Source organism: Rhinolophus hipposideros, assembly GCF_964194185.1.
Source record: "Rhinolophus hipposideros genome assembly, chromosome: X".
Classification (NCBI taxonomy): Eukaryota; Metazoa; Chordata; class Mammalia; order Chiroptera; family Rhinolophidae; genus Rhinolophus; species Rhinolophus hipposideros.
In genome coordinates, this window is record NC_138046.1 from 33,159,468 (window position 1) to 33,175,316 (window position 15,849).

The window sequence follows — 15,849 nt, forward strand, 5'->3', positions numbered from 1 at the left end:
TCTGCAGACCTGACGCATCCATTATCACTTGCTAGAGATGCAGAATCTCAGGTCACACTCCAGACCTACTGAAGCAGAATCTACATTTTGATAAGACCTCCAGATGATTTCTATGCACATGTGAGATTGAGAAAAACCTTTAAAAAGGATCCCAACGTGGTTTGTCTAAAGATGACCCCAAAAGAGATAAAGGAGGGTGTGACAGCAAGATCAGTTTAAAGGCAGCAGCAATAGTCCAAGTGAAAACTTACGGAGGACTTGAATGAACCAAAGCATTGTTGGGGAAAATATGGCAGCGGGGACTGATATAAAAAGTATTTTAGAATTGACCGTACTTAACAATAACCAATTATCTCAATCCCCTTCTCTTTATTATCAAATCCTTTGTTCAGTTCTATTTTTCACCATGCCTTCATATGATGATCATTACTCTCATTCATCTTACCATCTATAAATGCCAAGGAAATCTTTCTGAAACAATTCTGATTATGCCGCTCCCTCATTCAAATCCTTCCATGGGTAACTCAAGCCCACAGGAAAAGTCCAAATTCCTTAACTCAAGTCCCAATTGGCTAGGGATTCAAAGGCACTTTTAATCTGTCAGCACGACTGCTTCATCCTTCTAGTCCTCTTCCCCTGAAATCCCGCCTGCCTGCCTCTTTCTCCTGGACAGTTGTTTTTAATCCATTCTTGATGTGCTACCTGAGCTCTTCAACCTCAAATATAGGGGTTGCCTATAACTTTGATTTTGCAGTCCTGGGGTACATTTAAATTAAACCTACTGATTCATCCATAATTGAAGCTGGATCAAAGAAATCAGGCTTCAGTTCTGTTCTCTCTCGTCTGTTCTTTGATGGTGGCTAAGGGGGGGAAAAAGAAAGGAAGTTGACAATTGTAGTGTCTGTAAGCTACATAGTAACTGACAATACTGAAATTAATTATCATTAAGTGTTCACAAGCCCATGTAGTTGCAAGTGTACCTTACAATACTTTAAATACTGTATATTCAAACCACAGATTGTTAAAATATACAAAAGCAATTCATTCGTGGAAATTCTAAAAGATGAAAACTGCCTCTCATATCATTTTCCTTTAAAGGCACCAAATTATACTACTCTGAAAAAAGTCACTTAATTATTTCTTCCTTTTAGGAGAATACACAATGGTACACTGAAAAGTAGAATCAGAGACTTGGCTTGTAAGTCTCAACTTTACTGCTTACTAGTTTTGTTCCCTTGGATAGGCTAAGTGTCTAAGCTTCGGTCTCCTCAATCCTTTCAATCTCCCTCACAAAGTTGAATGAGACATGGTAAAATGAAGTATGTAGAAGCATTTTGTATAAGACAAAGCCCTAATCATATATATGATGTAATAATTATAAAAATATACTTTTACATATATTTAACTTCCAAGAGGAAGTAATTTTATTATCTGATATGGAAACTCATCTAAAAAACAGGGTATCAAGTTAATAATGCAGTTTTGATAACGGTAAATAAATGGAAAATTACAAGGTGATGTAATACTTAGTATAATATTAAGTAAGCAAATGTATTCTTTTAATCTATATATTCCTAAATCAATCTGAAAATTAATCATCTAATTCCCTCACCAACCCCACCCTCTCCTCAATACCTTCACATACACCTAAACACTCTTTTTATAGTGTGCTTATAAAACAACTATTTTATAATTTGGCAAAACTGACTTTTCATGGCAAGTACCTGTCGCCTCTAATAAACATCCAACTTCATTTCTGAAGGATCTAAACTGAAAATCATACAGCAATCGCTAGGCTCCTCACCAAGTCTATGTCCATGGTGTCAAAGTCCATGCCCTCGTTGAGGTCCTCGATCCTCCCCTCCGAGGACATCATAACGTCTTCTACAATTGGTTCTTCGTCATCCTCCATCAGGCTTGTGCCACGCCGACTAGAGAAATACAACACAAGGTCAAGGGCTGAACCAGGGCTCTGACTGTTAACATACTGGCAGCAACTATGTGGCTCTCTATGGTCAAGTGTAATGGCAAATGATGGAGTTAAAGGTCAGGGAAAATGATTAGGCATTGATCATATCATCAATGATGTCAAAAGCCCAATGTTCACTTGTCTGAAAATGCTCAGGAGTTATGTTCCATCTACATTCCTTCAATACATTTGGCTTGATAGTTCTGCTATCCCATGTAAAAAGGTCAATGAGAATTTCCCACATGGGAACAGACAAGATACCTCAAATCCTTTTTGATAGTAGGCAGGATATAAATTAATAAACAAATAGTAAACAAAGACCAGAAAAATGATATTTTTAGAATACACATATTTTCATTAATGTATGTTAATTTTACCTACCATTCACTCATTCACCCAGTACCTAATGTATACCAGGCACTCATGCATTCACACAATGCCTACTATGTGCCAGGTTTCTATTGTGTCCTATGGATGCCAAAAAAAATGAAATATTGAATGTCAACTGTAATTGATTAAAAAAAAAGATGACTAAGACATGGTTCCTGCCCTCAAGGAGCTCACAGTCTACTGTAGGAAAACAAATAATTATGACAAAATGTGATTAATATTGCAAGAGAAATATGCATCAAATGTTATAAGATATACTGAAAGAAAATAATTCTGCTTCAGGAAGAAATGAGCAACACTTAGGCTGAAACTTAGATTCCATGTTCTAGGAAACTCAAAATTAAGACATACATAGAAAAACAAAAATTAAGAACAAAAACTATGTACATTATCACATAATTATAAGGAATAAACTCAAATTTCAAGTTCACAAATTAGCCCAGATCAGCATACTTCAATGTAATAGTGAAATTGAGGGTGACTTCTTGTTCCCCAGTTTCGTCAAAGTTTCTTTATTTTCTTACTTACTGAAAGATTCCCCTCCCCCAAATCAATTATTTACTGAATGGTAGCTTACAACACTATACAACACTATGTTGAGTCTTAAAAGATAATGATGTCTAATCCATGCTACCTGGACAAATATGTTGACAATGGTCCCTATTTCCTATACTTTCTGGATAGTAAATAATTTTACTATATTTGGTGAAGGCAACTGTGAAGCAAACATGAGTGCTTTGTGGGTCATGTCATAGAAAACCAAAAATCCATTCTGCATTTCATTTGGAGTATAAGGAAGATATATGTGAAACAAATCGAGAGAATTTGGAAGTATTTTCAGTTACAGGGCAAGTATCATTACAGAAAAAGCATAAAACAAAAATATTTAAAGTCTCAGGCAATAGACCATTTATGGTACAACAACCAAAAGAATCTTCTGGAAATAATTATTCAACTGGAATAATCTCTTCTAGTCACGGGGTGGGGGGAGTTTATCTCTAAGGAGAATCAAAACAAACTAAAACCAAAAAGTGATAAATGGTGCCAAGTAATGAGATGCTGTGGAAGATCTTAGTGACTGGTGAAAAGTTTTCAGGGGAAAGATATGGACCAAATGATTGCATAGCAGAATTCCAGAATATTTGGACTGGTGACTCGGTGAAAGCTAAGAAATTAGTTCTTGAATCCAGCACGAAATAAGAACATATATTAAGGTGAATGTAGCCATATAAACAGGAACAGGGGACAGAACCAAGTGATAGTATAGATAATGGCCACATAAAACAAGTTAAGATCAAAATCTATACATGTGATGTAGAGGTTCTTAAGACTGCCATACACAACTAAAGTAAACTTAAATAGGCTAACTCGCAAGGTAAATGTTTATGTAAGAAAAATAGGTGAAATTCTCATCATTTAAACATCAACAAAACATTTTTAAAAGAAGGTAACTATTACTATCTCCCAGTATTAAAACATACCACATTATAAATACAAAGCTTTCAAACCCCAAACCGTAAATAATAAGAATCATCATCTTTCCCCTTGTACCAATCATCTAAAGACTGCTTGCCTGACATTTCTTTTAGAGCCAAAGCTAATAAAGATTTATAAAGCTCTTACGGATTCAAGTAAAAATAAAGTATTTCAAAGTTAAATTACATTTTTAGCATTGGACATTTATTCATAAGATCAACATTTATTTAACACTTTTTATGTGCCAAGTACTGACAGGCAATGAACGTGATCCCTGCCCTTGAGGAGCTCACAGTCTAGACAAAGGGGAAATTCATAAACATATAATTATAAAACAATGTATAAGTGCTATAAAAAATATAAGTATACATAGCATTATGGGAGCATAGACGACCGCAGCTTCATGTAAGGTGACATCTGAGCTTGTTCCTTTACGATGATTTTACCAGTTGCCAAGGAATGGGATATGATACTAAAATGTAGGCAGGGGCCATATTTTGAAAGATCTTGCATGCCATGAACTAAGGAATTTGGACTTTATCCGGCAGGCAATGGGGAGCCATGGAAAGGTTTTAAGTAAGAGTTACATGATCAGGTTTTTAGTCTAGAATAGTACTTCTGAATGGTAGTGTGAATGATGGAGTGGTGGTGGGGGGAGTAAGGGAAAGGGTTTGGTGAGAGGATAAATGGGAGATTTGAGGGAAGATTTTGAGTTAGCTAATACAATAGTTCAGATGAGAGATGAGGGCCTGAACTAAGGTGGGGAGTGAATTAAGATGTAACAAAAGCTGGATTTTTAGCTATAATTTTGTGTACCAAAATAAACAAGGATTCATACTTAAACTTTTCCAACAGATCAAGCAAAGATTGGTCCTTTAGCTAACTGATTAATATTTAAAAAGTTCTTTTCTTCTGTTGGAAAGACCAATTTTTAGTTCCTTGATTATTTCAGCGTAGTTACTCCAGATAGAGTTTGCTGAAATTATTAAATAAGGCACACATTAGAGTATGTTAAAATGAATTAGTGGACTTCCTAGACTCAGACAATAAGGCACTCTCACTTACATGGCATGCTGAAGATTAGTTCGCAGTTTAACATAGCTCATTGCTGCTCTCTCCTGTTGTTGCCTTGCTTCCTCTTGTTGTCTTTGAGCTAACATCCATGTTACCTGCGTGCTTCAAGGAGAATTTTATTCTTCTTTTAACTTAACTTTTTTCTATGTAATTAATAAAGTTATAGTACAGAAAATGATCAAATGGACTTACTTATAGTCAAGAGGAGTTTGATGATGTTCAGTCTGCATTGGATAGACACTCATGAAGCTATCCTCAGGTCGTAATCTTTTGGGCTCTCTCATAATCGTTGAGGTGAGTTGTGGTGTCTGCATCATAACTGGGGTGTGCAGCGTTTGCTCTCTGCTTAACCACATACTGTCACTACTACTGCTCTCTTCAGCTGAAAAAGAAAATCAACAGCAATGAGGTGGGTCACTAATTTTGACTAATCAGATGTCTAATACAACCTGTTGAGGTCAGCAAACATCTGGTTGCTTTCCTTTCCACATGCTAAGTGCTTGGAACAGGGGGATAGAAATGTATGTAAGGTACAGGTCCAGGCCTTGCTGCCATAGTCTAGTTGTAGAGAAAGAAAACACGCCATCACAGTACAGTGTGGTAAGTGCTAGAAGAGAGGGAAGCACAGGTGGAAGGGGAGCAATGAGAGGGATCAGAGCCAGCTCCCTGGAAGTGACCTCTAAATAGAGTAGACACTGGGTGGACTAGGTGGGGGAAGAACATAAGCAAAAGCACCGAGGCATGAAATAACTGACCCATACTGATTTGCTGATAATCAGCAGTTTTTGACCTACAAAAACCAGTCATTTCATATGATTCAAACTAAGAGTTTGGTACTCCTGGGCTAAGTGGCAAAAGATAGAATGAATAAAGAGGCAGGAATCAATTTATGAAAACTCTTAGCTGTGCTAAGACAACAGGAACTACTGTTGAAGGTTTTAAGGAAGGGAAGCAATGTGGTGGGTTATATGTTTTAGTCAAAGTATGATGTGGCAGTGTGGAAGGTGGACTTAAGAATATGAAGACTAGTGAGCAAACTGGCCAATTAGGAAGCTAATTGTGTAGCTCAGGTGAATTACAGGTGGGAACAGGAATAGACACAATGGGAGAATGGTTCCCAGTCTATAGGGTGCTCACCGCTCAGAAGCCCTAGGAACAACTTCAAGGGGAGCACAAATCCATATGCATGTTAGCACTGGACTAAAAAGACCAGGTTTCATACCTCCAAAAACCTCCTTGTTTTCAAGTGCCTCTAAATACTGCTATGATTAATAAATTAGGAGCCTTGCGCTCCCCATGGCTCATAATTTTATCTTCACATGCAGGTATTACCGAATTCATAGTTATTTTATAAAATCACTGGTTTGGGAGGGAAAATTAATAGCATTTGATTGATTGAACGTGACTTTGAAGGAAAACTATTTTATTAGAAGATTACATATGTGCATACATGTAAGTTTTTAAGGGAAGAGTGCAAAGAAAAATGTGCTATTAGCTAATACCCTAGTAAGAGATGGATTAGACATAAATTCTATAATCTGCAATATAATTACATCAGTCTTTAAGTTCTACTGTGTTTAGGCTCCAATTTTGTCTTTAAAATTGCACTGATCTAGCCATCCTAATCAGTATTTGTCCTTCCAATTTATTAATGCCTCAATTTCCATGGCTCTCTCCAAAAACCTAAACAAAGAGTGAGAATCAACTCTGTAAAAACTGAAGCATCTGGTTTGATAATCTACCTTTAAAATATTATAAAAATACTAATTCACATGTACTCCATAAAATCTAAGGAAAAGGAGGTTTGATGGTCCAGCACAAATCTGTAACTATTAACTATTTGTCCAGGTGAGAAAAACTTTTAAAGATTTATAGTGATGTGCAGAAATCATCTTTTGATTTTCCTACTAAAAAAGCAACATTTATTTTCACTTCCTATAAACCATAAGCTCTATTTTAACTGGTAAGGGATACTGTAAAAGAGATTTTTCCATTGACTGGGATATTAATGCTACTGTGGTTCCCCGAAAATAAGACCTAGTCAGATAACCAGCTCTAGTGCGTCTTTTGGAGCAAAAATTAATATAAATCTGGGTCTTATTTTACTATAAGACTGGGATAATATAATATACCGGGTCTTATTTTCCTATAAGACCGGGTATTATATGAGACCGGGTCTTATATTAATTTTTGCTCCAAAAGACGCATTAGAGCTGATTGTCCGGCTAGGTCTTATTTTTGGAGAAACACGGTATATCTGTAAGTGAAGATGCTTCTATACAATTCCAGTCATGAGCCTTTGAGTTTTCCTAGCTGAAGCACCAGGTGTTATGTTCCTGCTATCTAAGTTTTGGAGTAGTTTGACACTCAGCAGTTATAACTGGAACAAATTTTGACAACTATGCCAGTTTGTTTAAAGGTTCCTAAGGAAAGGAAGTTTCCAGGCCCATTTTGAACCAACCCTGAAGCGCTAGAAGTCCAAGAGATTCAAGTGTCATAACGCATTACTACCTCTAAGATTACAGACAGCAATTTGTATTTCTATCAAGTTCTTTGTGATTAACGGCATCTTCAGAGAAATTCAAAAGTTGCAACCTCTCTGAATCTGTTGCTCCACTTAAATTAGATGATCTGACCTTCTTGGTAATAATTAGCTCTATAACAGAGTCCCTATCCCTATGCATACCGCACAGCGCCATAATTAGAAAAACCAGACGCTCTAGAGCGAGACTGCCTGGCTCTACTACTTAATATCTGTGTGACCCTACGTAAGTTACTTAACCTCACTGCACGAGTTTTCTCATCTGAAAAATGAGGATGTACCCAGAGATGTGAGAACTGAGTTTATGTAAAAAAAAATGTTTAGAACAGTATATTTACATATAACTAGACACACTGTGCAAGATACTATGTAACAGGACGTATCTCAAAAAAAAAATAAGGTGAACCTTAATGACACTTCAGTTGGTAAATGTTAAGGGATAAATATAGAGAGAATAAACTATATTCTCACTGAGTGAGAGCTGCATGCCTTCAACCACTTTCCGTTTTCCTGTAGATGGTTTTGATTTTTTACTCCGCACAGTTGACCCCCGACTGCTGATTCCACTAATTACTGACATGGTGTCATCATCACCACCAGCCAGCAAAGAATTTCGGTAAGACATCAGTGGAAGCCACACATCTTCTCTTCGGAGTGACATCTGAAATGTCATGAACTTTTCCAAGTAAACATACCTTTAAAAGAAGTAGAAACCATTAGCTTTGATACACAAACTGCCATAGCTTTTTTCTTTATTCCTCCCAATGATCTTAAGGCTCACATACTATATGGAACATTCAATGACTTAATTAGAATTAAATTTAAAAAAAATAGCAAAGTACATTAGAATGAAACAAAGTAATGTTGGATAGTCCACATTTCTTCATAGAATAACAATTAAAGGACGTTAGTGTTTTCTTTCTCAAGATGTCTCTGCCTTAACTTTTCAGGTCCTGTGCTAGAAGAACAAACTCAAGTCCTATTTCTGGAAGGAGGACTTGATTTAAAAATCACACAACTTGGGTCCTAGTCCCAGTTTTATCAACTCCTAGCTACATCAGTACACTGAAGAGCAATTTTGTCTCTATGAAGATTTTCATAGTAAATGAAATAATTCAGGGCATTTCAGCTTAGTGTTTGCTGAGCATCCCATGCCCCAGGCACTGGGGATATAAAGATGAATCAAACAGGGTCCCTACCTGCCAAAAAGTTTCAGCCTGACACAAGTTAGACATCAACCTTGGGATCCAAGTATCACAAGGATTCTATGGATTATATATAATATAGCAATCAAAATTCAACTAACATTTATGTGACTGCTATGTGTTAGGTGTTTTTTCTCTTGGGTACTTTAACTTTATTCTTACATTGTATGAGGGAGACATTCTCCCCATCTGACAAATGAGGAAAGAAAAGGACAAGTAACATATCCATGGTCATAAAAATGAGAAAGCAGTATAACCATAATTCAAACCCCAGGCTTCTGACCCTAAGAATTCAATGCTGTATATTGTCTATGCTTCAAATACATGAACACATTTTTTGTCAACTAACTAAAGTGCAATTCAAATAGTTGCTGTCATAACAATCACTAATTCCAATCAATTCAAAAGCATCAGTTTTGAACACTATTAAAGGGAGAAAATAGGAGATAGTTACAAACACATACAACTTGGTGTTAATTGTTCTTCTTAATTGCAATGTATTTCAGCTATACACAGTAGTATAGTACTCCTGAATGTGTGGTCTGTGAACTATCAGTCTGAGAACTGTTACTAGTCTGCGACAAGATATGGAGCTTGAGCCAAAACACATTCACCAGTAGAGAGATTTACAACTATGTGTCCATCATAGAGCTCAGCAGAACATTTCAGGTAAGTAGACTCCCTGATGATGTTTCCCTTTGCCCTTTTCCCTGCCACAGAAGTTACCACTGACATGAATTTTCTATTTATCATCTCCATGCATATTTTGTACTTTTAATACATATTTATCTATAAACATCATAGCATGGTTTGGTACTTTTCACAGTCAATATTATGTTTTTTAAATCTAACCATTTTGGAAGACTGACATCAGCTAACATAAGTGATAATCATTTTCCAATATATAAGTGCATCAAATCAACATGTTGTACACCTTAAGCTTACACATTAAATGTCAACTATATCTCGAGCCGGCCTGGTGGCTCAGGTGGTTGGAGCACCGTGCTCCTAGTGCTGAGATCACTGGTTGATTTCCACATGGGCCAGTGAGCTGCGCCCTCTACAGCTAAGATCGTGAACAACAGCACTCTCTGAGGCTGGGCTGCCATGAGCAGCTGGAGGTCGGTGAGAGGACCTACGACTGGCGACCTACTGCCTCAGCCCTACCGCCTCAGCCATGGAGAGGGCAAGGCTCATAATACTAGCATGGGCCAGGGAGCTGTGTCCTACACAACTAGACTGAGAAACAACGGCTTGAACCAGAGTGAGGCGGAAGAAGGGGGGGAAAATGTCAACTATATTGCAATAAAGTTGGAAAAAAATTCTTAGAAAAGATGAATGAGGTCTGAATATCTAATGTTTAACATGGTGATTATAGTTGATAATGTTGTATAATTATATAATACTGTACAATTAAAATTTGCTAAAAGAGTAAAACTTTTAAGTGGTATTATTTAAAAAGGTAAATATATGAGGTGATGTATATATTAACTTGATTATGGGAATCCTTTCATAATGTATGCATATATAAAACCACCATGTTATATACTTTAAATATATTACAATTTGCCAATTATACTTCAATAAAGGTGAAAGAAATTTTTAAGATTTCAAAAACAGAATAATCAATTAGAATATATCAATCTTATTTCAATCCCAATTCAATCAAACTATAAAAATGAAAGTCATTTATGACATCTGAGACTACTGGAAATCTGAATAATGACTGGATATTTAATAAAATTAAGGAATTATGTTTACTTGAAAAAACTCTAACCATTTTCACTGCTGTATAGTATTCCATTGTATATCAATCTATTGACCCCATTCTCTAGTTGGTGGTTAGTTGTTTTGAGCTTTTCCCTAATTCAAACAATGCAACAGTCAAATTCTTTTATGGTCCTCCAGTACACACGTGCACAAGTTTCCTTACGGTATCTACCTATAAAAAGAATTAGTGGGTTATGAGGTAGATTAAACTTTATTAGACATTGCCGAATAGCTCCTCCACAAAGTGGTCTTGTACCAATTTACACCATCACCAGAAATGTATAAAATATAAAAGTCTCTATTGCTCTACATCCTTGGCAATACTTGGGACTATCAGGCTTCTTAATTTTTTCTAATCTATTAAGTGAGAAATGGTTTTTCATTGTTTTACTTTGTATTTCATTAATAGTGTCAATGAAATTTTTAATTAAGAGAAATCTATATATAATAAAATACACAGAAATTAAGAGTACAATTGTATCAGTTTTGCAAATGATTGCAGCCATGTAACACGTTTTAAGATACAGGACATTCCCATAACCCTAGAAAGTACCCTGTGTTCTTTTTCCCATCCAGTTTCTCTAACCCTAGAAGTAACCACTACTGTGCTTTCTCTCACCATAAGATTAGTTTTGTGTACATTAGAATTTCATATAAAATCTATACAATCTTTCAGTGCAAATTACTGGTGGACTTTCAGAAGGGAATATATATGTAATATAAAATAAGTTATTCATATTCTTCTACTCTTTTAGTCAAGAGGGAGGAAGTAGAAGATTTTGCAATTTAATTCCATTTGTTGGGCTCTCTTAGAATATCAATTCACCATTTTAGGTAACTAAACCAGAAAAGTATCCTGCTTAAATGATCTGTTGAGGAGAGGACCAGTAGTCAAAGTTAAAATAGGGGCATTCTACTATCCAGTCCAGCTCAGGACACAGGCTAAGATGTTCCTGATGGATCACCGATATAATTGTCTATTACTGTGTTTCCCCGAAAATAAGACCTAGTTGGGCAATCAGCTCTAATGCATCTTTTGGAGCAAAAATTAATATAAGACCCGGTCTTACATTATATCACATTACGTAAGACCCGGTCTTATAGTAAAATAAGATTATATTATAATAAAATTGTAGTATAGTATAGATTATACTATGGTAAAATAAGACCGGATCTTATATTAATTTTTGCTCCAAAAGATGCATTAGAGCTGATTGTTCGGCTCGGTCTTATTTTTGGGGAAACATGGTAAATGCTCCCTCCTTATTTAGGCTAAGCCAAAAATGCAAATAAGAATATGTAAAGAATTCAAATTACACCTCTAAAGCCACAACTACACTGTGAGGAGAACTCACAGAATTCAAGTAGAGTATTATACACAAAATAAAGTTACAACCCTTAAATTATAAAAGTTCTTAAGTACAAAGCTTTTTGTGCATTAATGCAATCCTACAGTTCTACTCTGTATATGTAGAAGTGAGATAAATCAAGTATAACAATTTATCTTTAAGAATTCTAAAACAAAATTAAATAGAATATTTTTAACAAATACATACACTGTTCTTTTGTCTTGTCGGAGTAGTTTAGAAGAAAATTCACTCAGGATATCAAGAAATGCCAAATTTAAAGGTGGATGGCTCTCTCCTTGTGGATTAGGTTCTTTAAAAGCAAATTCTATGCCATCTCTGCAAATAAAAAAAGACAAACAAATATTTAAGGAACTACAATACAAAACTTAGTAACTTAGAAAGAAAATTTTTATACTTTCATTCCACTACTAAAATGTTTTCTTTGCCATGCATTTAACTGAGGAATAGTGAGAATAAAGAGGCTATAGTGTGAGAACGAACAAATATATTTACACGTTATGCCACTGTTCTTTTCTTCAAAACAAAAACACACAGAGACACAGAAATACACCAGCTCGCCTCTAGACTGAACGTAGTTTGATACGTCTATATTCTTTTCTCAGTTCTCTTTTCCACAGAAAATAACCCAAATGCTCTCAACATAATGATGAATATATTTTCTGTATTTTTTCAGACATAAAGGAGACCTACTAAAGCACACAGGACTAACTTAAAAATAATGACTAAAGACAATTTGTAATGAGCCATTTAAGAGTAAAGTTTAAAAATTAAACTCCACTCAGGGCCTATTTTAACTATATTTATTTAACAATAAATACCTCTATCAATCAAGACAACATCCCAACATTATAAAAATGTAACTGGGTAAAAAACAATCCAGATGAAAATGGGAAGGAAAGAAGTAAGGCTATTACATGTATGTGATGTGTGTGTGTGTGTGTGTATAAAACTTCTACATATATTATATATATAATATAATATATTATATATATATATTACATCTCAAAATAATTACTACATATGTGGTCCCTAAATATTACCTAAAAGTATCATTCAATTTATTTACATTTTTCATCAAATCTATTTAAAAGGCATAAAAAAGAATTTGAGACTTTTACAGTAAGTGAAAGGAGAGAATAAATTAAAGTTGGGGGAGGTATGGGATTAACTTATTTAAACAGCAGAAACATTTCTGTAGGGAGACATTTAATACTGTTATAACTAAGTAAGGAAAAAACTAAGTAAAAGAGACAGGGAAAATTATATATATATATATATATATATATATATATATATATATATATATATATATATATATGAGAGAGAGAGAGAGAGAGAGAGAGAGAGAGAGAGAGAGAGAGAAAGAAGCAGAGAGCTTTCAATGAAAGAGTCTAAGCCTCTTGATTTTCCCAAAGTCAAGGATCTTTATCCACAATTAACACATAATGATATTAATATCCATGTGGTGGTTATGCTAAAGGTCTAAATATACTCATACTTAAAAGTATAATGGATCACTAACTTGCATACCACAAATAAAATTAGAAGATTTCCAATTTTTGTAAAGCAAAGAAAGTATACAGACGGAAAGAAGGTTGTGGCTCAAAATAAGGGAAAAGGTCACTATAAGATAGAGAACAGAACCAGAAAGAGAACACTCGAAAAAAGGAACCAAATCTTAAAAACTTCTCTAATAGCAGTGAGATTATGACAAAAGCTGTTAAAAAATACTGTAATACCTGATGAATATATACTGCCTTTCTTCACATAATTTATAAAGATTTTGTACAGTTTTAATTAGAGCAAAGACTTTCTATGAGAGAACTTTTAGTCCCAACTTATTTGTTAATGGAGATAGCACTATAATTGGGTCTTAACTTAAGAGATATGCCATAAATGTGTAAACAAAAAATAAAGCATCAATTGAATTTGATTATTCTTAACAAAAGAGCTAGATTCAAAAGAATTGCATGATTAAAAAACAGGGGTGAATGAAATATTTGGAGATTACTTGTGCAGCATAGCAATGGCCTCTCTCGTTTTCAATTGATCGAGTCCAAAAGTTAAAGCGAAACGTCTAGCAAGTTCTTTTATGCCACTGAATGTTGAGGATGATCTATCAAAATTATAGCCATTTTCCTGTATCATTTCATTAAAAAGCTGTTTGAAAAGAAAGAAAGCACGTTAAATATTTTTAATAACTATAGATTATTTACATCTTTTAAAATACAGTATTTTCTACTTAAAATATACTAGATAATCCATAAATAAGGCACTGCAATTTATTCTAAAACATGAATTTTTAAAACACATCATACAACTGACCAAAATTGTAGCACTTCATATATTCACTCTAGAATTGACATTAGAAACTTATTATTGACATGAGAAACTCTTTCAGTTAGTTATGGCAGAATTCTGCTCTGCTGGAATTAACTGGATATTAACATATTATATAAAAAAAGATAAAGAAAAAGGAAACCCACCAAAATATTAGGCAACTATGCTCTGCTCTTCACATTTAAATGATGTATCTTACATCAAGATATTTCATCATAAAGTAAGCAAAACAAAATGCAATTTTTTAACTACCAAATTGCCAAGCTTTTAACAGATAATTGCTACTACTATTATAAGAATACAGTAAATGTACCAAAGCAAGTTAACTGCCGACGACGACATTGTAGTTATTTTTCCCCCAGATAGAGATTATGTACAATTTTATAGGGATGCTGTACTGTAATATTTTTTACTTTGTTTGCAATGAGCATTGTGATCTGCTGCGAATAGAAATTGAGATAACCTTCCGTTCTGTAGAGCAATCTCGCAAAATGTAGTGAAAGGTTTAGAATTTTAATGTCCTTTGACTAAGCAATTCTAATTATCAGATTTTATCCAAAAGGAATAATAATATTTGTGCATAATACATAGGAACAAAAAAGTTTTGGTGCTATTTATAAAGGCAAAGATTGTAAAAGAACTTAACATCAAAGAAGAAGAGATCTTGGTTAAATTATGGTCCCTCTATAAAATGGAATACAATATAGCCATTTTAAATGCTGAGGAAAGTATGCAATGGCAAGAAGGTGTTCAGGATTTATTAACATGAAAAGTTCAGGCTTACAAAATAAAATGCATGAATAACTTAATTTTTGTAAAAATAAGATTTCATATGGGCCTAATAAAGACTAAAAAGGCTACTAAAAACTAAAAGCATTAAGTGATAAAAATTAAGGGTAAGTTGCATTTTTGTAGTTCCTATGTTTTCTAAACTTTCTAACAGCAAGCAGCTATTACTTTATAGCAAAAGTTATTAGAAATGCTATCTTTAAAACCTTTTAAATTCTATTAATTTTAGTAAAGAATACCCAATGAAATTAAGGACTTTCATACCTAGATATCTATAAAGCAATAAGAAAGTTTATCATATTGAAATAGGTTGTTTTGGGTGCATTTGGTCTAGAGACAAAAATATACTGAGCAAATGATTTTTACCTAATTAAACTTGCCTTGCCACTGCCAAAATGAAAAGGATTATTGCGTTTTGATTGTAAGATTAATAAATACTCATTAAATGAAATATGGAAATATACGGGGGAAAAAAAGCAATTACTTGAAACATACCTAAGCAAGTTAACCACCACCAATGTTTTAGTGATTTTTTTCCCAGACAGATATAGAGATATGAATAATTTTATAGAGATGCTATACTGTAGTCACTTCAACTTTATTTTCAAACTATATATATATATAGTAGAAATCTGTACACATTAATGAATACAGATCTACACTAACTTTAAGTGCTCTACAACAGCCATTGCAGAGATATATTACATAATATATTCATCTAATATCCTACTGATGGACATACGGATTATTTCTAATTTCTTGTTATTATAAACAATGTTGCCATGTACAATCTAGTACACCCATTTTTGCAAACTTGTCCTATTACCACCTTGGATAAATTTTTCAAAGTAGAATTACTGCCTCAAATGGCATACACATTATAAATTTTGACACATATAGCCAAACTGCCTACCAGGAATGTTG

At 34.3% G+C, this 15,849-nt stretch overlaps 1 protein-coding gene across 5 annotated transcripts in view; it reads right to left on the reverse strand.

Moving 5' to 3' along the window:
* STAG2 (STAG2 cohesin complex component) overlaps nt 1-15,849 on the reverse strand; it is a gene marked incomplete at its 5' end in the record, with an annotated part of 126,261 nt that overhangs the window by 7,348 nt on the left and 103,064 nt on the right. For 4 of the 5 annotated variants that reach the window (XM_081043689.1, XM_081043693.1, XM_081043690.1 and 1 more), the window contains 7 exons: nt 783-860; nt 1,805-1,931; nt 4,901-5,011; nt 5,102-5,291; nt 7,923-8,146; nt 11,983-12,111; nt 13,808-13,956. In XM_081043689.1, coding sequence (XP_080899815.1) covers nt 783-860; nt 1,805-1,931; nt 4,901-5,011; nt 5,102-5,291; nt 7,923-8,146; nt 11,983-12,111; nt 13,808-13,956 — 1,008 coding nt within the window. The remainder of the gene's footprint in view (nt 1-782; nt 861-1,804; nt 1,932-4,900; nt 5,012-5,101; nt 5,292-7,922; nt 8,147-11,982; nt 12,112-13,807; nt 13,957-15,849) is intronic. The other variant, XM_081043692.1, reaches the window with a different exon arrangement.